This window comes from Moschus berezovskii, chromosome 26, assembly GCF_049115385.1.
Source record: "Moschus berezovskii isolate FMDL1 chromosome 26, NW_MosBer_1.0, whole genome shotgun sequence".
In the NCBI taxonomy this organism is placed as follows: domain Eukaryota; kingdom Metazoa; phylum Chordata; class Mammalia; order Artiodactyla; family Moschidae; genus Moschus; species Moschus berezovskii.
In genome coordinates this window covers 8,323,455-8,348,336 of record NC_142485.1, presented here as the reverse complement: position 1 = coordinate 8,348,336, position 24,882 = coordinate 8,323,455, and the positions used below count along the sequence as shown (strand labels likewise).

The 24,882-nt window shown below is 47.7% G+C and overlaps 1 protein-coding gene across 1 annotated transcript in view; it reads left to right on the top strand.

Annotated features, from left to right (window-relative positions):
• Positions 1-18,197: 18,197 nt before the first annotated feature.
• IKBKB (inhibitor of nuclear factor kappa B kinase subunit beta) overlaps positions 18,198-24,882 on the top strand; it is a 48,648-nt gene continuing 41,963 nt past the window's right edge. Inside the window, exons 1-2 of the mRNA XM_055416658.2 lie at positions 18,198-18,355; positions 18,763-18,884. Coding sequence (XP_055272633.1) covers positions 18,780-18,884 — 105 coding nt within the window. The 5' untranslated portion in view covers positions 18,198-18,355; positions 18,763-18,779. The remainder of the gene's footprint in view (positions 18,356-18,762; positions 18,885-24,882) is intronic.

The following is a 24,882-nucleotide window of genomic DNA, read 5'->3' as shown; positions in this document are numbered from 1 at the left end:
GCCCACTGCTGTTTAGTTGCTAAGTTATGTCTGACTCTTTTGCAACCCCATGGACTGTAGCCTACCAAGCTCCTCTGTCCATAGGATTTTCCAGGCAAGAATACTGGAATGGGTTGCCATGCCTTCCTCTAGGGGATCTTCCTGGCCCAGGTTCAAACCTGTGTCTCCTGCATTGTAGGCAAATGCTTTACCACTGAGCCACCAGGGAAGTGCTCTAGGAGTCCGTAGTTAAATCATATTGTGATCACAGGAGAATCAGGGACCCTCAGACTCAGAGGAGAAAGGTAGCCCTCAGCCCACCAGACACCAGATCTGTCACCTGGAGAAGCCTGTAAAAGACAGACACTTTGGAAAGCCATGTGGTAATGATTACTACTACATTTACATCTGCGTAACTGCGGAGTTCACAATTCCACTTCCAGGGATGTCTCTGAAATTCTTGACCAGTGCACAAATGTACTTGTACAAGGATGTTTACTGAAGCAGGGATACGGTAGCCAAAATGTGGAACAGCATCAATAGGAGAAAGGTTAAGAAGCGATACGTCCATCGGTGGGATATGAAGCTTCCAAAAATAATAACTGACACAGACCTATTTCCTTTTCTTTCATTTTATTTATTTACTGGCATCCAGTCCCATCACTTCATGGCATATAGATGGGTAAACAGTGGGAACAGTGTCAGGCTTTATTTTTGGGGGCTCCAAAATCACTGTGGATGCTGACTGCAGCCATGAAATTAAAGGATGCTTACTCCTTGGAAGGAGAGTTATGACCAACCTACATAGCATATTAAAAAGCAGAGACATCACTTTGTCAACAAAGTTCCATCTAGTCAAGGCTATGGTTTTTCCAGTGGTCACATATGGATGTGAGAGTTGGACTATAAAGAAAGCTGATCGCCGAAGAATTGATGCTTTTGAACTGTGGTGCTGGAGAAGACTCTTGAGAGTCCCTTGGACTGCAAGGAGATCCAACCAGTCCATCCTAAAGGAAATCAGTCCTGGGTGATCATTGGAAGGACTGATGTTGAAGCTGAAGCCCCAATATTTTGGCCACCTGATGCGAAGAGCTGACTCATTTGAAAAGACCCTGATGCTGGGAAAGATTGAAGGTGGGAGGAGACGGGGATGACAGAGAATGAGATGGCTGGATGGCATCACCGACTCGATGGACATGAGTTTGGGTGAACTACAGGAGTTGGTGATGGACAGGGAGGCCTGGGGTGCTGAGGTTCATGGGGTCACAGAGAGTCAGATACGACTGAGCGAGTGAACTGAACTGGACTATTGACTGTGGCCGCACTGGGTCTCCGCTGCTTTTGCGTGGGCTTTCTCTAGTTGCAGTGAGCAGGGGCTACTCTCTCTCTGGCTGCAGTGTGCGAGCTTCTCATTGTAATGGCCTCTCTTGTTGTGGAGTCCTGGCTCTCGGGTGCAAGGGCAGCACAGCAGGCTCAGCAGTTGCGCTTTGGGGCTCTACAGCTCAGGCTCAGCAGTTGTGGCTCACAGACCAGGGATCGAACCCAAGTCCCCTGCCTTGGCAGGCGGATTCTCATCCATTGGGACGTCCCCAGACGTGTTTTCAAGACAGAGTATTAAGTGGAAAAGCATTGCAGTAGAGTTAATCTCTGTGAGTTGCCTTGTGGGAGTTTCACTTTCTGAACTGTACACTTCTGCTTTGTTCAGCACGGATCAGGCCTGGGGTGATGCTCACTCAACCATAACTCTGTGTATCAGGAAACATCTAGTTAGAAACCTTCTTGATCTTGGTGCAGAAAACCACAGGAAAGCCAGTGGAAAACAGTTTCTTCAGCAGCTTTACCGCCCTTTGACTGTCCCTACACAGCAATTTCAGGTTTCCTGTCTCAGGAAGGTGAACTGGTGTCTTAGACTGTTGATACCACCGTTGCCTTGCTGGTCATTTTCCCAGGTAACCATTCAGTGAATTTCAGATGCTGGTAAAGAAGAAGGCTATTCTCTAGGAAGTGCTGATCTTTACTACGGAGTCCAACCTTATTACTCCTTTCACCTCTGGTTCATGCACCCTTGTCATATGCAGTTAGCTTCTAAGAGAATGGGTGTGCCTCTTTTTAAGAGGTCTGAATATCCGCTCCAAATGATAGTCACTAAAAGATCAGTGAAGGAGAAAATTTTACAGTTGCAAGAGGACTCTGCTTTGCTAGATCTCTGAAGTTTTTTTCAACAGAGAACTACTCTGGTTCATTTTAAAAAATTGTAAAATTTGTAAAAATTGGCTAATACAAACTTTCAGAAACAGCTTATTACACAGAGCAAGGAATATTTCTATTAATTGGGGGTATCTAAGATGAACTCGGAGAAGGCAATGGCAAGCCACTCCAGTACTCTTGCCTAGAAAATCCCATGGATGGAGGAGCCTGGTAGGCTGCAGTCCGTGGGGTCGCTAAGGGTCGGACACAACTGAGCAACTTCACTTTCACTTTTCACTTTCACACATTGGAGAAGGAAATGTCAACCCATTCCAGTGTTCTTGCCTGGAGAATCCCAGGGACGGGGGAGCCTGGTGGGCTTCCGTCTATGGGGTCGCACAGAGTCGGATGTGACCGAAATGACTTAGCAGCAGCAGCAAGATGAACTTCAAGAACTTTGTCCCAGGAAAAAGCTAATGACTTTTTGGCTCTTATGAGCCTTAGTAGGACTTCAGAACCTATTAAGCCGTGCTGTAAGGTCACACATTAAAAAAAAAAAAAAAAGTCCAGGAGACCAATAGACAGTTTGGAGTGGGTCCAGGTAACTTCTCTTGGAGTGGGTTCTAGTAACTTCTCTCCCGCCTGGAGCAAGATGTCTCTTGTCTCTTCCATTTCCTCATTGTCAATGACAGGAGAAAATATTTTTCTCTCTGTTATTTTGAAGTTTAAATAAGATCATCTATCATCTTCCAGATATTCAGACAGTATGAAGCTGCCATCATTAAAATTGTTCCCCCATACACAGAGAATAAAAGAGAGCTGAATGAAACAAAGTGGAGGATGAAGTTTCTGATAAGGGTGATCTTCAATGCAATGTGAAAAAAGATGGATTTTCTAATAAATGGCTGGAACTAGCCTCCCGGGGCAGTGGGAAAATAGTGATAAATCCCTACCTCATTCTTTCCACATAACAAAATTCTAAATAAGCGATAAAACCTAAAAAAGAAGACCACAGAGTTTCCCTGGTGGTCCAGTGGTTAAGAATCCACCTGCCAATGCAGGGGCCATGGGTTTGAGCCCTAGTCTGAGAAGTTTCCACATGCTGAGGGGCTACTAAGCCCCTCTTGTGCTTTGGAACAAGAGAAGCCACTGCAATGAGAAATCCTCGCACCACAATGAAGAATAGTCCCCACTCTGTGTGACTAGAGAAAGTTTGCACACAGCAATGAAGACTCAGCACAGCCAAAAATGAATAAATAAATAATTAAAAAAAAGAAACCACAAAAGTACAAAGAGAAAACTTGAATGAGGTTTATAGATAATTTTGTAGTAGGGAGGGTTTGTCTAATCAGAATATAAAGCCTAGAAGCCTCGAAAAGTCAATACATTTGCTATTGGAAATTTAAAAAAAAAATCACACTCAACAGTGTGAGAAAATAAATTGGGAAAAAATTTATCAAAAGGTTAATGTCTTTATTTACAAAGAAGTTCTATATCAATAAGAATAAAGAGAACGTGCGTTTATGGGCAAAGAATTTGACCAGGCAATATGAAATACAAATGGCCAATAAACCGATGAAAGATTGTAACACAATGATGTAACACAATCAATGTCACTTGTAACACAAGAAATCCACTTAAAATCATCATCAAATTGACAAAATTTAAATTTTTTTATAGTATTCAGAGTTAGAAAGATTCAGGTTAATAGACACTCCATCACTGATGTAGAGTAACTTTTTTCAAAAAATAATTAAAAACACCTGTCACATTTCTTTAAATGTATTTTTTTGGAGTATAGTTGATTTGCAATGTTGTATTAATTCCACTGTACAGCAAGGTGATTCAGTAATACATACACATGCATTCTTTTCCATATTCCCTATCACATTTTTGAACCCATAAACCTGATTGAGCATTTCACTGCTAGAAATCTTCTCTACAGGTATATTCCCAAATGTAAATCGAGAATATTCACAGCAGCGCACTTTTGTAATCACTAAAATTAACACTACACATGTTCATGAAGAGGTGACTGGTTAGAAATCATGCTACATACATACAACAGAATCATATCCCGCTGATAAATCAATTAGGTGAAAATGTATATGCTGCCAGCTCCCTAATCTTCACTTCCAAATATCATTTTCCACTGAAAGGAACCAGGACTTCTTGGAGAAAAGGCTGATTCCAGGACGGTGGCATAGACAGAAAACCCTGGAAACATTTTGGTGCCAAAGTGTTTCTAGAATCTAAGGAAGGGCTCGGAGAAGGATGGGAACTCACCAAAAGGACACAGAAGCCAAGTTGAAGTGGCTTTCACTGGCCAGCTGAGATAATTTAAGCATCAAAATTAATTTTAAAAAATAGCTTAAATTGTTTTAATTTATAAAAATAATAACACTGGATTACAATCCATTGAATAAAATAAGAATGCAAAGGCTTAAACTAATATAAACAAAACAAAGACATGGATAAAGGGTGCAAAGAGGAAAGCTCTTTTTTACAGTAGAATTTCAGCTAAAAAATCAAGTTCTTTGCAGTAGAATACGAGAATGGGAATGACAGTGTTAGATCATCCTCAGTGGATGGGAAGCAAATGGACGAAAATCTAAGGAGCAGTTGGATTCCTTACACAAACTACACCTTACTTACAAATGGAAAATAGTAAGTTTACAAGTGCAGAAATCTGACAGAAACCACCTAAACCAAGGGATCAAAGTTAAAGGCACCAAGAACAAGTGGGGTAAAATGATGCCACCCCCCCAAGATACCTTGATGTGCCATCAAGTTTTGACATCACATCAGGTGAACCCCTACTGAGGTACATTGCAAAAAACTGGTGTGCACTCTTTCAAAACGCTTAGGTCCAGGAAGACAAAGCAAGGCTGAGGAATGTTTCCAGATTGGAGGAGACTAAGGAGATAGGACAACGAAATGCAATGTGTGACCCTGATTAAATCCTAGATGTGGGGTAGAGCAGGGTGTGGAAAAGCCATAAGGAACATAGCAGGAAGACCTGAGGAATTTAAGCATGGACTGTCAATCGGATAACAGCTACGTATGGATGTTAAATCTCCTGATAGTAATAACTGGACTGTAGTTATGGTAAAGAAGTTCCTGTCCTTGGCAAATACACACTGATATAATTTGGGGTAAGAGGTAGATGGTCTCTAACATCATCCAAAATGGTTCAGAAGAGTAATATGTAGATGGGGAGACAGGCAAAGTGAAGGGGGTGAAAGGTCAGTCATCGGTGAGTCTGGCTCATGGGTGTACAGGGTTCCTTCTACTGTTCTTGCAGGTTTTCAGAAAATCTGAAATTATATCAAAATTAATACACATGCTGCCATGGAAAGAGTTCCAAGACTGACGTAGCAAAAAAGGGAAGGTACAGAGCCTTGTGTGTGTGTCCCTCCCACTACAAAGGACACACAGGAAATGGTGACGTGGTGGCTTTTGGGGGGACAGACCAGGAATTAAGACCTGGAGAGAGAATTTTTTACTTTTCATTTACTTCGTTTCTTCCTGTTTGAATTTTTCCTTCCATCTGGTAAAAGATGTGAATTCACTTCCTTTTCTTTCTCCAATTAAAATGCAAGCGCCCCAGCAAGTGGTCCCCCTCAGGGAAAAGGGCATGAAGCTGGCGTCAGACGCCCAAGGGAGAGAGAAGCTGGGTGAGATGTCTTCGGAGACAGAGAGGCCCCAGCACAGGGAGGCAGGAAGCAGGTGGGGATTCCAAGATCCGCTTTATCTATTGGGAGATCTGCCTTTGGAGAAAAGGCAGGCTGGTGGGACAGACTGCACTCCGCTACCAGGGGACGTGCTGACAGCACCCTGGGCTCAGGATGGGTTGGGGTCTGACAGTTGAATTGCGACACAGAACAGGACTTTAATTCGTTCCCATCTCTGGCCATGTGGCCCCCTTCTCCCCCTGGAGTGGCCTTTCCCTCTTCTCTCTGTTCCACATTCCTGGGCTTAACGTTGAGCCCTCCTCCCTTTCTTGGATGGCTCAGCCGGGCCTAGAGCTGCTGCCCCAGGCCTTTCCCAGTGTGTCTACTTGATCATCTCCAGCCTCTGACTCTGGCAGGAGAAACCCAGCTCAATCCAGCAGCCTGGCCACCTCAGCAGTTCTCTAGAAATGGTTACATGATCATGGGCCAAACTGCGTAACTGCCGTGATAACTCCATCAGTGCTGGCCAGGGGCTGGGCTGGTGGGGCGGGGCGGACTGCAAGGGGGCCCAAGGGAGGCAGACTGCGTGATGGAGACGTTCTACCAGGTGATTCACAGGAGAGCTGCTAGGCTACACGCAGTGGGAAAATAACTCCTTCGGTGAAAATTGGTACATTTGATAGTATGTCAACAATACCTCTATAAGCCTAATTTTTTTTACAGATTTTCTTTGATATGGATAATTTTTAAAGTCATAATGGAATTTGTTACAATACTGCTTCTGTTTTATGTTTTTTGACCACAAGCCAGGTGGGATTTTACCTCCCCGGACCAGGGATCAGTCTGCATGCCCTACATTGGAAGGTGAAGGCTTAAACCATCGGACCACCAGGGAAGTCCCTAAGCCTAATTTTTTTTAATGCTCAAAATGAAGGAGAGCGTTTCTCTAGTGTTCAAGTGACCTGATAGCCTCTGTGAATGAAATGAGCAGGGTCTACAATTTTTTTCTCCTGAGAACCGTCCCTCTGGGTTCTGCCCACTACACAGACCCACCCACCAGATCATCACGAACTGATCCAGACTGGCAGGTAGCAGTAGTAACAGCAGAGATGAGGGGAAATTTTTTTTTTTATTTAGGGGACTTCCCTGGTGGCTCAGTAGATGAGAATCTGCCTGCCAATGCAGGGGACACAGGTTCCAACCCTGGTCCAGGAAGATTCCACACGTTCAGAGGCGCCTGAGCCAATGCACGACTACTGAGTCCGTGCCGCAGAGCCAGGGAGCTGCAACCTCAGGCCTGTTTTCTGTAACTACTGAAGTCTGAGTGCCTAGAGCCCGTGTTCCTCGACAAGAGACGCCACGGCAATAAGAAGCCTGGCACAACCATCAGAGACACGTCCCTGGTCACCGTGACTAAAGAAAGCCCTCAAAGCACCCAGAGTGGGCAGGGTGGGGACCAGGGTGGGGGACTGGGGTGGAGGTGTCAGTGGGGGATCTGGGCCACGTGGGAATGGGATCGCTGAAGAGAAGCTGTCTGACATTTATTTCAAATTGCCTGTGGGGCTGGGATGCAAGTCCTCCATCTCTGCAAACCTTTGGCAGAGTCTATAAGTACAGTCCATCTGCGAATGATCACTTGGTTGCATTGGAGCAGAAGGCCTGGGCGGAGCACAGGATATACAAACCCAGGGTGGTGGAAGGATTCATTGAAACTGATGAAACTCCTCTAAGCAGAAATAATGACTGAGCGGGTACTGTGGAGACTTCCCGTGTGCAGTTATTGCGCCTTTGGCAGCAGGAGTTGATGTGGGGACAGCGGGGCACAGAGCAGGCAGGCAGGACACTGGCACTGTCGGGAGAGGGGACCATCCCTGTATGCAACCATCGGCACCAGGCCTGGCGGCCACCAGCCCAACCCTGGGCCACCATCCTGGGCCACTGTGGTGACGGTCACAGAGAAGAGGAATGCCCTCCTCCAAGCAGCTGAGGGAAATGCTGAAGCCTCTGGCCAGGCTGATTTGCAAAGGCCCTGGTCAGCGGCAGTGGGAGCCTCAGGGACAGCACAGGGTCTCATGGCCCTTTGCCTCCAGCCCTGCTCCTGGAGGAGGAGAAGAGAATGAAAGCAAAGACAGAAGAACCCTAGGGGTCCGATGATGACCTGGGCTTGCGTCTTTTCGATTAAATACCTTTTGTAACATGAGTCAGTAAAAAGCTGAAGTTTTTTTAAGAAAAAAACGTTAGTGATCACGGCTCTTGGGGACTAGAAGGGAGTGTGGAGACAAAATAGCTGACAGTGGTAAAGGGGAGGAGTGACTTAGAAAGGACAGTTAAGAACTGAGCAAGAAGCAGAGGAGCCTGAGGAACATATTACCCGTCTCACCTAGCATCACATACCACTTCTGGCATCAAATTCCTGGAGAGACAGGAAAGCTGAAGGGAAACAGGGCTTTTCACTGTAAGTGGGGGTGGGCTGGAGCCCACTCCACCTGAATCACCAAGGACAAGGGTCTCAGTTGCATTCTGGATTATTGCATTTTAAAAACAACAGTATTAATAGCTACTGTTCAAAGAGGTCCTAGTAAGCACCAAGCTCTGTATTAGGCACTTTATATATATTATCTCACTTAAACCATACACCCACAAGGAGTAGGTTTTACTAGCCCGCAATTGATTTAATTTTATTGAAATATAGTTGATTTAAAAAGTTGTGCTGATTTCTGCTGTGTAACAGTTTCAGTTATACACACACACACACACACACACATATATACATTCTTTTTCACATTCTTTGCCTCTGTGGTTTATCACAGGACATTGAGTGTAGCTCCCTGGGCCACACATAGGACCTTGTCGTTTGTCCAGTCCCCATACAACGGTTTGCATCTGTTAATCCCAAACTTCCACGTCACCCCCTCTTCTCCCTGAACAACCACAAGTCTGTTCTCTGAGTCCGTCTTTCCACTTCATACAAACATTCACTTATGTCACATTTTAGATTCCACATTTAAGTGAAATCATACGGTATTTGTCTTCATCTCACTTATTTGGCTTAGTATGTGTGGATGTGAGAGTCGGACGGTGAAGAAAGCTGAGCGCCGAAGAATTGATGCTTTTGAACTGTGGTGTTGGAGAAGACTCTTGAGAGTCCCTTGGACTGCAAGGAGATCCAACCAGTCCATCCTAAAGGAGATCAATCCTGGGTGTTCATTGGAAGGTCTGATGTTGCAGCTGAAACTCCAATACTTTGGCCACCTCATGCGACGAGTTGACTCACTGGAAAAGAGTCTGATGCTGGGAGGGATTGGGGGCAGGAGGAGAAGGGGACAACAGAGAATGAGATGGCTGGATGGCATCACCGACTCGATGGACATGAGTTTGAGTGAACTCCAGGAGTTGGTGGTGGACAGGGAGGCCTGGCGTGCTGTGATTCATGGGGTCGCAAAGAGTTGGACACGACTGAGCGACTGAACTGAACTGAACTGATCATCTCTAGGTCCATTCCTGTTGATGCAAATGGCATTATTTCATTCTTTTTAATGGCGCAGCAGTATTCCATTGTATATATGTACCACATTTTCTTTACCTGTTCATCTGTCAATGGATATTTAGGTTGCTTCCATGTCCTGGTTACTGTAAATAGTGCTGCAATGAACATAGGGGTACATGTATCTTTTTGAATTATGGGTTTTCTCTAGATAAATGCCCAGGAGTAGGATTGCAGGATCACATGGTAACTCTATTTTTAGTTTTTTGAAAGCCCTCCATAGCTATTGCATTAATTTACATTTCCACCAACTCTGTAAGAAGGTTCCCTTTATTCCACACCCTCTCCAGCATTTGTTATTTGTAGACTTTTTAATGATTATTAGCCCCCACTTTAGAGATTGTGGTTTCATTCTGTCTGCCCTCTGATGGATGAGGATAAGAGGCTTCTGAAGCTTCCCAATGCGGGGACTCGCTATGGGGGAAACTGGGTCTTGCTCTGGTGGGCAGGACCATGCTGGGTAAATCTTTAATCCAATTTTTTGCTGATGGGTTAGGCTGTGCTCCCTCCCTGTATTTTGGACTGAGGGGCTTAGTCCTAGGAGCTCCAGTCTCTACAGTAGGCTATAGGTTCTGTAGGATGACTTCCCTGGTGGCTCAGATGGTAAAAGTGTTTGCCTACAATGCGGGAAACCAGGTTTGATCCCTGGGTTGGGAAAATCCCCTGGAGAAGGAAATGGCAACCTACTCCAGTACTCTTGCCTGGAAAATTCCATGGACGGAGGAGCCTGGTAGGCTAGGTGAGCTATAGTCCATGGGGTCACAAAGTCAGACATGACAGAGCGACTTCGCTTTCACTTTCTATGGAATAATGGCAACCTCCTCCAAAAGGACTTATGCCAGCATGCTGCACCTGCCCGGACTGCTGTTGCAGGCCACTGCTGACCCAGGCTTCCGCCGGAGACTCCCAAACACTCACAGGAGAGTCAGGCTCAGTCTTTTGGGGGGTCAGTGCCCCTTGCTCCTGGGTGCTAGTACACACAAGGTTTTGTTTGTGCCCTCCAAGAGTCTGTGTTTTCCCAGTCCTATGGGAGTTCTGTAACAACATCCTGCTGACCTTCAAAGTCAGATTCGCTGGGGAGTCCCAGTCCTTTTACCAGATCGCCAGGTTGGGACGTCTCTTGTGGGGCCCCAAACTTTCGCAGCAGTTTGAGAACTTCTTTGATATAATTTGTGGATTGTCCACCCGGCAGCTCTGTGGTGGGGCTAATGTCAACCTGGAGGAGTTATACCACGTGCCATGCCTCCCAGGTCTGCTGAAGCCAGACCCCCTGTCCCCAGAGGGAGCCACTGCTGACCCGTGCCTCCATAGGAGACCCTCAAACACGTGAGTCTGAGCAAACACTGAGAGATAGTGAAGGACAGGGAAGCCTGGTGTGCTGCAGTCCAAGGATGTTACTTTTCAGTTTGTATACCTGTATAATTATTTCTTTCATTCTTGAATTTTAGGATGTATCTCATTGCAGCAACCAAGGGGTTGCAAAGAGTTGGACATAACTGAGCAATTTAGCAACAACAACAATTTAGAGATAAGAAAAGTAAACCTCAGTGAGGGCCAATGAACTGCCTCTTCACAAAACCAAAAAAATACAGAGTCAGGGTTACGATCACATCTCTGACTTCAGAGACCACTTCTAATCAAATGGTAAAGGGTACAGTATGTATCACCAGTTGCCTTGGCCCATTCCCCATCCATTCAGTGCATTTTTTATTGAGAGCCTATGATGTTCCAGGCACTGAGAATGCAGCAGTGAACCACATCTCTGCCCCCATGGAGTAGAGGTTAAGACCTCAGAACTAAGGTGTACTAAGAAACATCCTACCAGGAAGAACACACACGCCCAACCCACATTCACGGTTTCCCCGCCACCACGGCCAAGGGATGGGCAACTTCTTCCTCTTTCATTTGAATTTCCTGGAATAAAAACCTATGCACGTAAAAATGAAGGGAGCTTACAAACTGATTTCCTCCCCCAGTATCATCCCTCCAAGAAGGGTGACTCAGGGCCCCTAATCCCAGCTCTTGTTTCACCCAAGCTTCGAGGCCCGATGGCCAGCCGGCCAGGGTCTCATTCGCAGAGGGAGAAGCTGACTGCACGTCCTTCCCTTCCTCACAGCAGCTGGCTCTGTGCGAAAGATGGACCCAAGTTCATTCTCACTGTCAGTCGTCAGCCCACCCTCGCCATTCACCGTCTGCTCTAGAAGAAAGGCAGATGTCTTCACGCCCTCCAACTAAACACGTTTTCCAACCTTTGTGACAAGAGAATTTTTGTTTTTTGCAGGAACGCGTCCTGACTTGCAGAGTCCTCTCCCTGCAGGGCTGGGATAAAACGAACTTGGAACGATAATGAAAGAATCGCTCGAAATCACTGAGCCAGAACTGACTCTGGGGCTGAGGGCCTGGGGAATTCCTCCATCCGCCCAGGGGTCTGTTTTATCTCCTTCCTATCTTTCAATCTGCCTTTTCTTACTGTGTATGAGTCAGCTTTCCACAGTTTATTGTGATCGACACAGTCAAAGGCTTTGGCATAGTCAATGAAGCAGAAATAGATGTTTTTCTGAAACTCTCTTGCTTTCTCCATGATCCAACGGATGTTGGCAATTTGATATCTGGTGCCTCTGCCTTTTCTAAAACCTGCTTGAACATCTGGGAGTTCACGGTTTACATACTGCTGAAGCCTGGCTTGGAGAATTTTGAGCATGACTTTACTAGCGTGTGAGACGAGTGCAATTGTGCGGTAGTTTGAGCATTCTTTGGCATTGCCTTTCTTTGGGATTGGAATGAAGACTGACCTCTTCCAGTCCTGTGGCCACTGTTGAGTTTTCCAAATCTGCTGGCATATTGAGTGCAGCACTTTCACAGCATCATCTTTCAAGACTTGAAATAGCTCAACTGGAATTCCATCACCTCCACTAGCTTTGTTAGTAGTGATGCTTTCTAAGGCCCACTTGACTTCACATTCCAAGATGTCTGGCTCTAGGTCAGTGATCACATTATCGTGACTATCTTGGTTGTGAAGATCTTTTTTGTACAGTTGTTCTGTGTATTCCTGCCACCTCTTCTTAATATCCTCTGCTTCTGTTAGGTCCATACCATTTCTGTCCTTTATCGAGCCCATCTTTGCATGAAATGTTCCCTTGGAATCTCTAATTTTCTTGAAGAGGTCTCTTGTTTTTCCTATTCTGTTGTTTTCCTCTATTTCTTTGCATTGATCACTGAGGAAGTCTTTCTTATCTCTCCTTGCTATTCTTTGGAACTCTGCATTCAGATGCTTATATCTTTCCTTTTCTCCTTTGCTTTTCGCCTCTCTTCTTTTCACAGCTATTTGTAAGGCCTCCTCAGACAGCCATTTCGCTCTTTTGCATTTCTTTTCCATGGGGATGGTCTTGGTCCCTGTCTCCTGTACAATGTCACGAACCTCCGTCCAGAGTTCATCAGGCACTCTATCAATCAGATCTAGTCCCTTTAATCTATTTCTCACTTCCACTGTATAATCATAAGGGATTTGATTTAGGTCATATCTGAATGGTCTAGTGGTTTTCCCTACTTTCTTCAATTTAAGTCTGAAAGAGATGGGAATCCCAGACCACCTGACCTGCCTCTTGAGAAACCTGTATGCAGGTCAGGAAGCAACAGTTAGAACTGGACATGGAACAACAGACTGGTTCCAAATAGGAAAAGGTGTACGTCAAGGTTGTATATTGTCACCTTGCTTATTTAACTTATGTGCAGAGTACATCATGAGGAACGCTGGGCTGGAAGAAGCACAAGCTGGAATCAAGATTGCTGGGAGAAATATCAATAACCTCAGATATGCAGATGACACTACCCTTATGGCAGAAAGTGAAGAGGAACTCAAAAGCCTCTTGATGAAAGTGAAAGAGGAGAGTGAAAAGGTTGGCTTGAAGCTCAACATTCAGAAAACAAAGATCATGGCATCTGGTCCCATCACTTCATGGGAAATAGATGGAAAAACAGTGGAAACAGTGTCAGACTTTATTTTTTTGGGCTCCAAAATCACTGCAGATGCTGATTGCAGCCATGAAATTAAAAGACGCTTGCTCCTTGGAAGGAAAGTTATGACCAACCTTGATAGTAAAAAAAAAGCAGAGACATTACTTTGCCAACCAAGGTCCGTCTAGTCAAGGCTATGGTATTTCCCGTGGTCATGTATGGATGTGAGAGTTGGACTGTGAAGAAGGCTGATCGCTGAAGAATCGATGCTTTTGAACTGTGGTGTTGGAGAAGACTCTTGAGTGTCCCTTATACTGCAAGGAGATCCAACCAGTCCATTCTAAAGGAGATCAATCCTGGATGTTCATTGGAGGGACTGATGCTAAAGCTGAAACTGCAATACTTTGGCCACCTCATGCGACGAGTTGACTCACTGGAAAAGACTCTGATGCTGGGAAAGGTTGGGGGCGGGAGGAGAAGGGGACGACGGAGAATGAGATGGCTGGATGGCATCACCGACTCTGTGGACATGAGTTTGAGTGTACTCCGGGAGTTGGTGATGGACAGGGAGGCCTGGCGTGCTGTGATTGATGGGGTCGCGGAGAGTCGGACACGACTGAGCGACTGAACTGAACTGATGAGTCAGCTTCCAGATTGCTCAGAAAACAGTCCTTTCCTTACTCAAAGGAGCTCAGTTCTGCTTGGTTCTCAAAGACGGAGCAAGAGGATATTTATCTTTGACTTACCCTCTGAAGAAGATTTTTATTTTAAAATAACCCCCTCGGAAATGGTATCCTTACCAGCAGTGCCATATGGCCTCTACAGCAGAACAAATTAGCACTGGACTCTGTATGACTTGGTGATGAGAGATCCCCATCTCTCATCACGGTAACTCTCAGGGAGTCACATGCCTCCAATAAGATTCTAGATACCTCTGATGAGAGCTGGAGCCCCTGGTACAGTGGTACCCAGGATTGCGCTAGGCACTCAGGCTGCTCAGTGCTTGTGGATTATCCAAAATAGCATATTCAGCCTCAAAACAGGAAGAAAAAGAAAGATTTTTCCTCTGCATCTGAATATAATTTTGTGTAAACAATCAGCTCACTCATCTCTAGAACAGGATAAAGACCAGATGTAGGCAGTGAGTATCTTATCTGGAGGGAATAGGAGTTTAACAAGATAAACATCTTGGGATATGATAAAACCCAGAGACTCCTTCCTGGGCTGTCATTAATTTTTTTTTTAAGTCCAGCAATATGTGACTTATCAGAGAGATTTATATTCAGTTGAAAACAAAGTTATTTTGAGCTGAGCAAATGAAAATGCTTAAATTATAGTGGCACAGAGTGAATTTTTAGCATGTCCATGGATGTCTCATTAAGTTTCTCAGGGACAGTGATTTTCAGAGAACAGGATCAAAAGGAAATCTTTTGTGATGTCCCACAGGAAACAGACTCTACATAGGGCCCAGCACCCATAGGAGTTCTTTTATTTATGAAAATAAATTTATTTTTAAAACTGATTTATTAAAGAAACATATTGCACTGAAAACATGTCAGGCACTATTCTAAGTGTTTTACAACTATTTACTCATGTTCCTTTCTCTTTCTGCTTTGAGGTCAAGTGTGTTGGTTAGCAGGGGCAATAGCATAAATGAAGAAACTCTGAGCATCCTGGCATGCCTGGGTCAACCCTGGTCGCACTGACCCCTCTGCTCGTGTTGATGTCTGTTCCTAAGAGTTAAGTTCAGACTCAGGCTGTGTCCAGGTCAGAGTTTCTCTGTGTCAGGCACGGCTCTTACCATCTTATCATCTGTCCTTCATAACAAGCTCCCCAGCCCCTCCCATCTCTGACTTGTGCGTTCTGTTGTTTTCAGGCTGAACCACATAAAACTGCTAATCTTTGTTGCTGATGTTTCAACTGGTTTCGTTTTATTTTTAAAAAATGATAACTTCATGCAATTCAACCTTATGCTGTCTACTTTTTTAAAAATCGAGGTACAGTTGATCTGGGGGCTTCCCGGTGGCTCAGCAGTAAAGAATCTGCCTGCAATGCAGGAACCACTGAAAATGTAGGTTTGAACCCTGGCTCTGAAAGATACCCTGGAGGAGGGTATGGCAATCCACTCCAGTATTCTTGCCTGGAGAATCCCACGGACAGAGGAGCCTGGCAGGCTACAGTCCATAGGGACACAAAGAGTCGGACATGACTGAAACAACTTAGCACCAAGCACCATAGTTGATTTACAGTATTAGTTTCAGGTACACAACACAGTGATTCAAAATTTTTAGAGATTATACTCTAGCTCAGTTGGTAAAGAATCTGCCTGCTCTGCAGGATAGCCTGGTTTGATTCCTGGGTCAGGAAGATCCACTGGAGAAGGGATAGGCTACCCATTCCGGTGTTCTTGGACTTCCCTTGTGGCTCAGTTGGTAAAATATCTGCCTGCAATGTGGGAGACCTGGATTCGATCCCTGGTTGGGAAGATCCCCTCGAGAAGGGAAAGAATACTCCAGTATTCTGGCCTGGAGAATTCCATGGACTGTGTCGTCCAAGGGGTCACTAAGAGTTGGACATGACTGCGTGATTTCACTTTCATTTTCATAGTTATTACAAAATATTAGATATATTCCCCATGCTATACAATGTATCCTCATAACTTATTTATCCTAAAGATAGTAGTTTGTGCTTACTCCTTGGAAGGAAAGTTATGACCAACCTAGATAGTATATTAAAAAGCAAGAGACATTACTTTGTCCGTCTAGTCAAGGCTATGGTTTTTACCGTGGTCATGTATGGATGTGAGAGTTGGACTGTGAAGAAAGCTGATCACCGAAGAATTGACGCTTTTGAACTGCGGTGTTGGAGAAGACTTTTGAGAGTCCCTTGGACTGCAAGGAGATCCAACCAGTCCATTCTAAAGGAGATCAATCCTGGGTGTTCATTGGAAGGACTGATGCTAAAGCTGAAACTGCAATACTTTGGCCACCTCATGCGACGAGTTGACTCACTGGAAAAGACTCTGATGCTGGGAGGGATGGGGGCGGGAGGAGAAGGGGACGACAGAGAATGAGATGGCTGGATGGCATCACTGACTCGATGGACATGAGTTTGAGTGAGCTCCGGGAGTTGGTGATGGACAGGGAGGCCTGGCGTGCTGTGATTGATGGGGTCGCGGAGAGTCGGACACGACTGAGCGACTGAGCTGAACTGATCATGTCCCTCCCCTCTGCCTTCTTCCCACTGTTAACCATGAGTCTGATCTCCGTATGTGATTCTGTTGCTTTTTGTTATATTCACTAGTTTGTTGCATTTTTTTAGATTCCTCATATAAGTGATATCATACTGTATTTGCTTTTCTCTGTCTGACATATTTCACTAAGCATAATGCCCTCCAAGTCCATCCATCAATGTTGCTGCTGCTGCTGCTGCTAAGTCACCTACATTTTAAAGAGCAACGGGCTGCTTGGAGTGGTCTGAGTAACTTGAAGTACCTAAAGTCTTTAGGTACCTGAGTACCTAAAGTCCCAGAGGTAGTCAACAGCAGTACCTAGATTTAAAATCCTTCTGAACTTAGTAGTATGATACTTTTAGCTACACATTAAAAACTTGCACTCAAAACCAGCTGCTGGGGTTTGAACATCAGATCATTATCCACTTAAAAGCCTGTGACTTTCTTTCTGAGCTTCAGTCTTCTCATCTGTAAAATGGAGATAATAATTTGTAGGGTGGCCTTGAGGACTGGATGAGGAAACCTAAGTACAGATTTTGTGGCAGGCACTTACAAAGGTCTGTCTAGTCAAGACTATGGTTTTTCCAGTAGTCATGTATGGATGTGGGAGTTGGACCGTAAAGAAAGCTGAGTATCGAAGAATTGATGGTTTTGAACTGTGGTGTTCAAAAGACTCTTGAGAGTCCCCTGGACTGCAAGGAGATCCAACCAGTCCATCCTAAAGGAGATCAGTCCTGGGTGTTCATTGGAAGGACTGATGGCTGAAGCTGAAACTCCAATCCTTTGGCCATCTGATGTGAAGAACTGACTCACTGGAAAAGACCCTGATGCTGGGAAAGATTGAAGGCAGGAGGAGAAGGGGATGACAGAGGATGAGATGGGTCGATGGCATCACCAACTTGATGGAAGTGAGTTTGAGCAAGCTCTGGGAATTGGTGATGAACAGGGACGTCTAGCGTCCTGCAGTCCATGGGGTCACAGAGTTGGACACGACTGAGAGACTGAACTGACTGACTTATTAAGCACTCTGTCACTCTGTGAAGTGAGCTATCATCTTCAGATTGCCTTTCATACTTATCCCTGCTTGAGTAATAATACACACACAGACACATCTTTGCTAATATGTTGCCCTCGAACTGAGAAACTCAATAATAAACTCGAATCATGATGCCAAGGAGGTAGGAGATGAAGCATTAACAGGCTGAGAGCTCGTCTGACAATTTCCGCCCGTTACTGGGGCTGAGCCTGCAGTTTTGTGTTACACTGTTAGATTTCGCCCCCCTTCTTCATTTTTCTTAAGGGGGAAGCGGAGGTTGTCACGCCTAGGGACTACAGGTGTGATTTATCATTCTCGATCTGAGCCCAGGAGTCTGCAGACCAGGTGAGGGATTGCAGCCGGAAAAGCTAGAGGCCCAGGCTAATTCTCGTAAACCGTCCGTAAATCCATGCTAGCGGGAGGGAGGGGGAGCGGGAAATTCCCCTACTTCAAAGTCTAGGAAGCGCGGTCACGCTGACCCCGGGGCCGGGGGGCCGGGAGAGGAAATCCCCACCTTCCCCAGAAAGCGCTCAGGTAGAAGTCGCACGTCTGCGGCGCGCGCGGGCGTCTTTCCCAGGGTCGGTCCCGGCAGGGGCGGGGAAGGCTGGGCCGGCGGCCCCTTTAAGGCCGCGACCCACGTGCCCCGTGACGTCAGAGCAGGAAGCGTTTGAGGAAGCGGCGCCCGGCAGGCGGCTGCGAGGGCCCCGCGCGTTCCTGCCTTCGGGGCGGCGCCCGCGCCCCGCCGCCAGGTGAGCGCCTCGGGCGGGCGCCCCCGGGGCTCCCCGCGCCCCCGTCTGCGAGGCTCGCGGAGGCGCGCGTGACCGGCCCCGAGTCCGGGGCTTCCCGGGCGGGGCGGGCGGGCGGGAGGCCCCGGCGGGTGGTGCCGGCCCGGGACGCGGCGGCCGAGCGGGCCGCAGCCGGGGGCGCGGGGGGCGTCCTGCCCCTGCGGCGTCCGTGCGGCTTCGCGGTGGGCTGGGTGGGGGGCTGCGAGAGACAGGACTGGGCTCCCCAGACGAGAGCCAGACCCAGCCACCTGCTTTGACGCAGGGCCATGCAGAGTCAGCTGTGGCACCCCTTGACCGTGTCCGTCTTCTCGAGTCCCGCTCTTCCTAACCGTCCCCTTTTGTCGTCTCCCCCACCCCCACACTGCTTGCAGCTTAGCAGGACTTCAGTATGAGCTGGTCACCGTCCCTGCCAGCCCAGACATGTGGGGCCTGGGAAATGAAAGAGCGGCTGGGGACAGGGGGATTCGGGAACGTCATCCGATGGCACAATCAGGTAGGCTCTGTGCTGCTGGGAGGAGCCGGGGGGCGGCAGGGCTGGGGGTGCAGACTAAGTCTCACCGCACACCGCCCCCCAGCCCGTGAATGGGGCTCACCTTGGCCCTGGGCTTCTTGGGAGAGAAAGGGCCTGGGAAGGTAGCCTCAGGTCCCCTAAGCTGACCCTAGGTTAGTGGTCTCCAACCTTTACTGTCACCTAAATAGTCAAAACAAAAATTAAGTTTTCAGCTTCAAATATATATTTTAAAAATTACATATCTTTGCTAACCTAATATTATCACCTACTAATGTATGGTGTCCTGATGTATTAGATGTTATGAAACATGCAAACATGTTTTCACACTCTAGAAAAATATAAAGTGTGAAAATAATAAAACATTTTTGAATGTTTTAAAAGTTAATTTAAAAAACATTTTAAATACTTACCAGTTATGGTGTCTTCCCAGAATACCTCACAGCGAGAGTTATACAGAGGCAGACGAAAATGAGAGTTATCGATGAGGATGTTGGGTGAACATGCGGGTTTCAAGTAATTTTTATAATTTTGAATTCTTTGCGCCAATTTTACACCTCATAGATCTTCATTGTTTTCTTAATGTCTTTGACACATGAGTTTTTCACCCCACAAGCCTTAGGGCTTCCATATTCCTGTGTGCCCTGGTGTTACATGCACTAAAATTCTCCACAAGAATCTCTTTAAGCGACTCATCCATTTTATGAGAGTCCTTCTGTTAAAATCCTGGAATGCAAAGTCAAGTGGGCCTTAGGAAGCATCACTGTGAACAAAGCTAGTGGAGGTGATGGAATTCCAGTTGAGCTGTTTCAGATCCTAAAAGATGATGCTGTGAAAGTGCTACACTCAGTATGCCAGCAAATTTGGAAAAGTCCACAGTGGCCACAGGACTCTAAAAGGTCACTTTTCATTCCAGTCCCTAAGAAAGGCAGTGCCAAAGAATGTTCAAACTACTGCACAACTACACTCATCTCACACGCTAGTGAAGTAATGCTCAAAATCGTCCAAGTCAGTACTTAAACCATGAACTTGCAGATGTTCAAGCTGGATTTAGAAAAGGCGGAGGAACCTGAGATCAAATTGCCAACATCCATTGGATCATTGAAAAAGCAAGAGAGTTCCAGAAAAACGTTTCAGCTTTATTGACTATGCCAAAGCCTTTGTGTGAATCACAACAAACTGTGGAAAATTCTGAAAGAGATGGGAATACCAGACCACCTTTCCTGCCTCCTGAGAAATACGTATGCAGGTCAAAAAGCAACAGTTAGAACTGGACATGGAACAACAGACTGGTTCCAAATTGGGAAAGGAATATACTTCAAGGCTGTATATTGTCACCATGCTTATTTAACTTATATGCAGAGTACATCATGAGAAACAGTGGGCTGGATGAAGCACAAGCTGGAATCAAGATTGCTGGGAGAAATATCAGTAACCTCAGATATGCAGATGACACCACCCTTATGGCAGAGAGCGAAGGAGAACTAAAGAACCTCTTGATGGAAGTGAAAGAGGAGAGTGAAAAAGTTGGCTTAAAACTCAGTATTCAGAAAACTAAGATCATGGCATCCAGTCCCATCACTTCATGGCAAGTAGATGGGGAATTTTTGGGTTCCCAAATCACTGCGGATGGTGACTATATCCATGATATTAAAAGATGCTTGCTCCTTGGGAGAAAAGTTATGACCAACCTTCAGTTCAGTTCAGTTCAGTTGCTCAGTCATGTCCGACTCTTTGCGACCCCATGAATCATAGCAGGCCAGGCCTCCCTGTCCATCACCAACTAAAAGCAGAGACATTACTTTGCCAACAAAGTCTGTCTAGTCAAAGCTATGGTTTTTCCAGTAGCCATGTGTGAAGGTGAGAGTTGGACCATAAAGAAAGCTGAGCGCCGAAGAATTGATGCTTTTGGACTGGGAGTTGGAGAAGACTCTTGAGAGATCCTTGGACTGCAAGGAGATCCAACCAGTCCATCCTAAAGGAGGTCAGTTCTGAATATTCATTGGAAGGACCGATCCTGAAGCTGAAATTTTTATACTTTGGTCACCTGATGCGAAGAATTGACTCATTGGAAAAGACCCTGATGCTGGGAAAGGTTGAAGGCAGGAGAAAAAGGGGACGCCAGAGGATGAGATGGTTGGATGGCATCACCAACTCAATGGACATGACTTAGAGTAAACTCTGGGTGTTGGTAATGGACAGGGAACCCTGGTGTGCTGCAATCCATGGGGTCTCAAAGAGTCAGGCACAACTGAGTGGCTGAACTGAACTTATTAAAATCGGATGGTACTGTCCACAATTCTACGTAAGTGGGGCACTTGGAACCTCCAGCGTGTCCCCACCGGCCCCTGTCCGCCCCTGCTGGTGGAAGACCCATTGTCCTTGGGATCCCCCAAGTGTTAGAAGTGACACGCGACCTGACAGATGCTCTGAGCGTGGTGCTGCACAGTTAATAGCAGGAAAGCTTCATTTCCGGTGTTTGTTTTTTTTGGATTCCTGTTTTGAGTAACCCCTACCTGTACCCAGTTTGGAGACCTCTGCTCGGGGGAACTCTCACTCACGCTATAGCTAATACTAGCTTCTTGACCCAAAATTCAGACACACTGAAGCCCTTGAGGGAAGGTACCCACTTTTTAATGAAGGGCCTCGAGCATCCTTCTGGACTTGAAGAGATGGTGGATTCCCAGGAGCCTGGTTGCAGCCAGCAGGGAGAGTCATGCCGGCCTCCGGCCAGTCACCGCAGAAGTCATCTCAGACCCCCAGCCTCCCGTATCAGCTGGAAGACATGGAGCTCTGAATGGGTGGAGCAGCCCCTGGAGGAACGTGGGGGCCCGAGGACAGTCCTGCAGGTGGGAGGTCTCAGAGTCACCCGGCAAACTCCCGACTCCAGCAAACCCCGTGGCTGCGGGGGCGAGGGGGGTGCAGCAGAGCCCTGGCATCAGGACGGAAGAGCTAGCTCCTTCCTCAGTTCAGTTCAGTCACTCAGTCGTGTCCGACTTTGCGACTGCGTGGACTGCAGCACACCGTGCCTCCCTGTCCATCACCAACTCCTGGAGCTCAGCCCCATGCTCAGCCCACACAGACCTGGGCCGGGCGCTTTCAGACGGGCCAGGGCCTTCAGAGTCTCTGCTCCAGCCTGCGTCCCACTGCAGCCACATCTCGGCTTCCTTGAGAGAGCATTCTATCGCAGAGTGGGCCACTGTCTGCCGTCTCCACCCCTGGGGGCCCTGTGTGCTCTCTGGCCTTGGGGTACGGTTGTCAGATGGAGGCTGTTTCTGGCTTTCTAGCTGTGAGCCCAAGAGATAGAGAGTGTGTGTCTTCTATTTCAAGTTTCTTCTGTTCAAAAACCTTATTTTTTTAAAAAAGAACCGAAAGCCAAGCTCTCAGTCTGCCGTCTGGGGCCCTTACCCTCCCTGCCTCTGCCCTCTGGGCTCCAGCAGGTCAGTCAGCGAGGCCCACCCGGCGGAGCTGGGGGTCGGTTCTCCCTGAGCTCCTGAGCCCCCCGCGTGGCCAGTGTGTCTGCGGAGGAGGGCTCCTGTCAGCCTGGATCCTGTCTGCCTTTGGGCCTCTTTCAGTTCCCTCACAGAAATTCTATGTTGAGCATGTATTGGGTGCCCAAGAGTCAGCCACTGTTTGGTGAAGGCCTTTTTGAAAAAAGGAAAGCACCGTTAATCAAGTATTATAAACGTAAACTCTCAACTATGGTCATCACAGCCTGGGAGAGGGACCCCAGGTTGCTGAGACCTTATACCGGGGATCAGGAGGGGTCTGGGGGTTGGGAAGGCTGTCCTGGGGGCATCACCAGGCGGGAGGAACAAGCAACCTGAGGGTTGGTGGGCTCTGGCCAGGCGGGGAGGGTAGGAAGAGGGTCCAGGCTGAGGGGGCGACCTGTTCAGAGCCCCTGCCGAGGTTAGGTCCTGGCCAGCGGGTGTGAGCGGGTGAGTTGACAGGGGAGCCGGGTGCAAGGGAGGCTGATGTGCAGAAGGTGGGTGCTGCTGCAGGGAGCCCTGCTCTGGGTCGGGGGGACACATGGAACGGGGCCCAGGCAGTGCTGGGTGGGGCAGTCAGCTCTCCCCGAAGACATCCTGACTTCTACTGATCCCTGCTGCTGTCAGCCTGTCTGGGCCCAAAGCCACCAGAGCACCTTGCAGAGATGCACTGGCATCCTGAGTCTTGGACGAGTGAGGCGTCCCAGGGCGCCTTGCTCGTGTCACACCCTCCGCGTGCTGTGATGGGAAGGGCTGGAAAGTGCTGCCTGATCCCTGTGGACACACTGGTCCCCACTCGAGGAGTGGGGCCAGCTCTCCCTGTCCCCTCACCGGACGACACTACGCTCGCTGTAGCCTGTGTGTCTTCAAGTCTTACAGGCTTTGAGCGCTGACCTGAGCCATCAGGGGTCCATCTTTTTGACCATCCTGACTTACTATGCTCACGCTCTAGTCGAAGGAGTGAAATGACTACTCAGGAACATATCAGATAGGTGTAAATACGAGCACCAGACTGTGCAGAAATCATCACGGCTCCTGTTCAGTGAGGGTGTCATCACCAGGTGTGCTGGGTGCCTTATCCACGCCGCCTCCTGCATGCTCTGGCGTGATAGGAGGATCCTCAGGCAGGATTTGACGGGAGGTGAGGTATTCCTGCCTGGAGAATCCCGTGGACAGAGGAGCCTGGCAGGCTGCAGTCCATAGGGTCACGCAGAGTTGGACACGCCTGAAGGGACTTTGCACAGAGCACAGGCTGCACGCAGTGTGGGGGGAGCAGAGACAGCAGGTGGCGTGGGGAGAGGAAGTAGGGATGTGCACCCGAGGGTCAGACGTTCCGTCTCATTTGACCGACAGCACCAGAAGGGGTGCAGTCACCCCCACCTTGTGTATAAAGACCCAGAGGCTTAGGTAATGAGCTCAAGGTCACACATTCACCAGTTGAGGCATGAGGGATCGCCGGTGATCTGACCTGCTTCCTCCCGAGCTCCTGTGGATGGGTCTGGAGGCGCCGGCAGTGGGCGGGGTCAGCCGGCTCCATGTGGACCGGTCACTGGGCGGAGCTGCAGCCAGACCTCAGCCTTCTGACTGCGCAGGAGTGCTGTCTCTGGGGCCCTCCTTCCCGAAACACTCATCTGGGAAGGAGGATCTGAGAAGGAACACGGAAGGTGTTTCCAGTCCCCCTCTTAGACCACAGAGGCCTGTTGAGTGGTTGCCTTGGTAACAGGAGGTGACTTCGTGACCCGAGGGTGTGGACAGACCCCTTGGCTTCCTGTTGGTGGCCCCCCGGCCATTAAAGGCTGCCAGGGAGGCCAGTGGCTCCTTCAGAGTCTGGCTTTCAGTTCGCTTCTCCTATAGTGCCGTCCAGGGGTCCCAGAGTCTGGGGGAGCCTGTGCCGCCAAGCTGCCCCACTTCAGAGTACACTCAACTTTGTACGCAAAAGGTGAAAAGGTCACAGAGACTTGAAGGACCTTCGTAATCAACTGCCTTCGATGGAGACACCATCTTGGTCCTCTTTCTCCATTTTCTCCAGATACACTGCTTTTAAATTTTGTCCCAACTTCCTAGGAGTTGGGTACTAAGATGGTTCGGGCCAAGTCTGGGATTCCAGAGAACTGAGCTGAGACTGGGAGGTTCCAGGCCAAACAGAGTTGGTCATCCATGCCCTGGAGTGTCATTGCAACTTGGGGACAGACATCCCCAGAGTTTCAAAATCATCTTCACAGTCTGTTCATGATTAATTGAATTTTGCTTTCCAGAGAACATATGTGTTTAGTCACAGAAGGTCCTTCTAACTGGGCTTCTGTTTCAAGTGAAAAATTAATCATGGAAAGACGGAATGGGGTAAGACGTGTCTGTGTCTGTGTGGGACCCTCAGGCCTGGGAAGGCAGGGTTTCCCCTGGCACCGCAGGACCAGGCTGAGCTGCCCACTCAGTGTTGGGGCCTGTGCCCACTTAACCCTGTGGTATGTTCCGCTTTGACGTCACAAAATTCACTC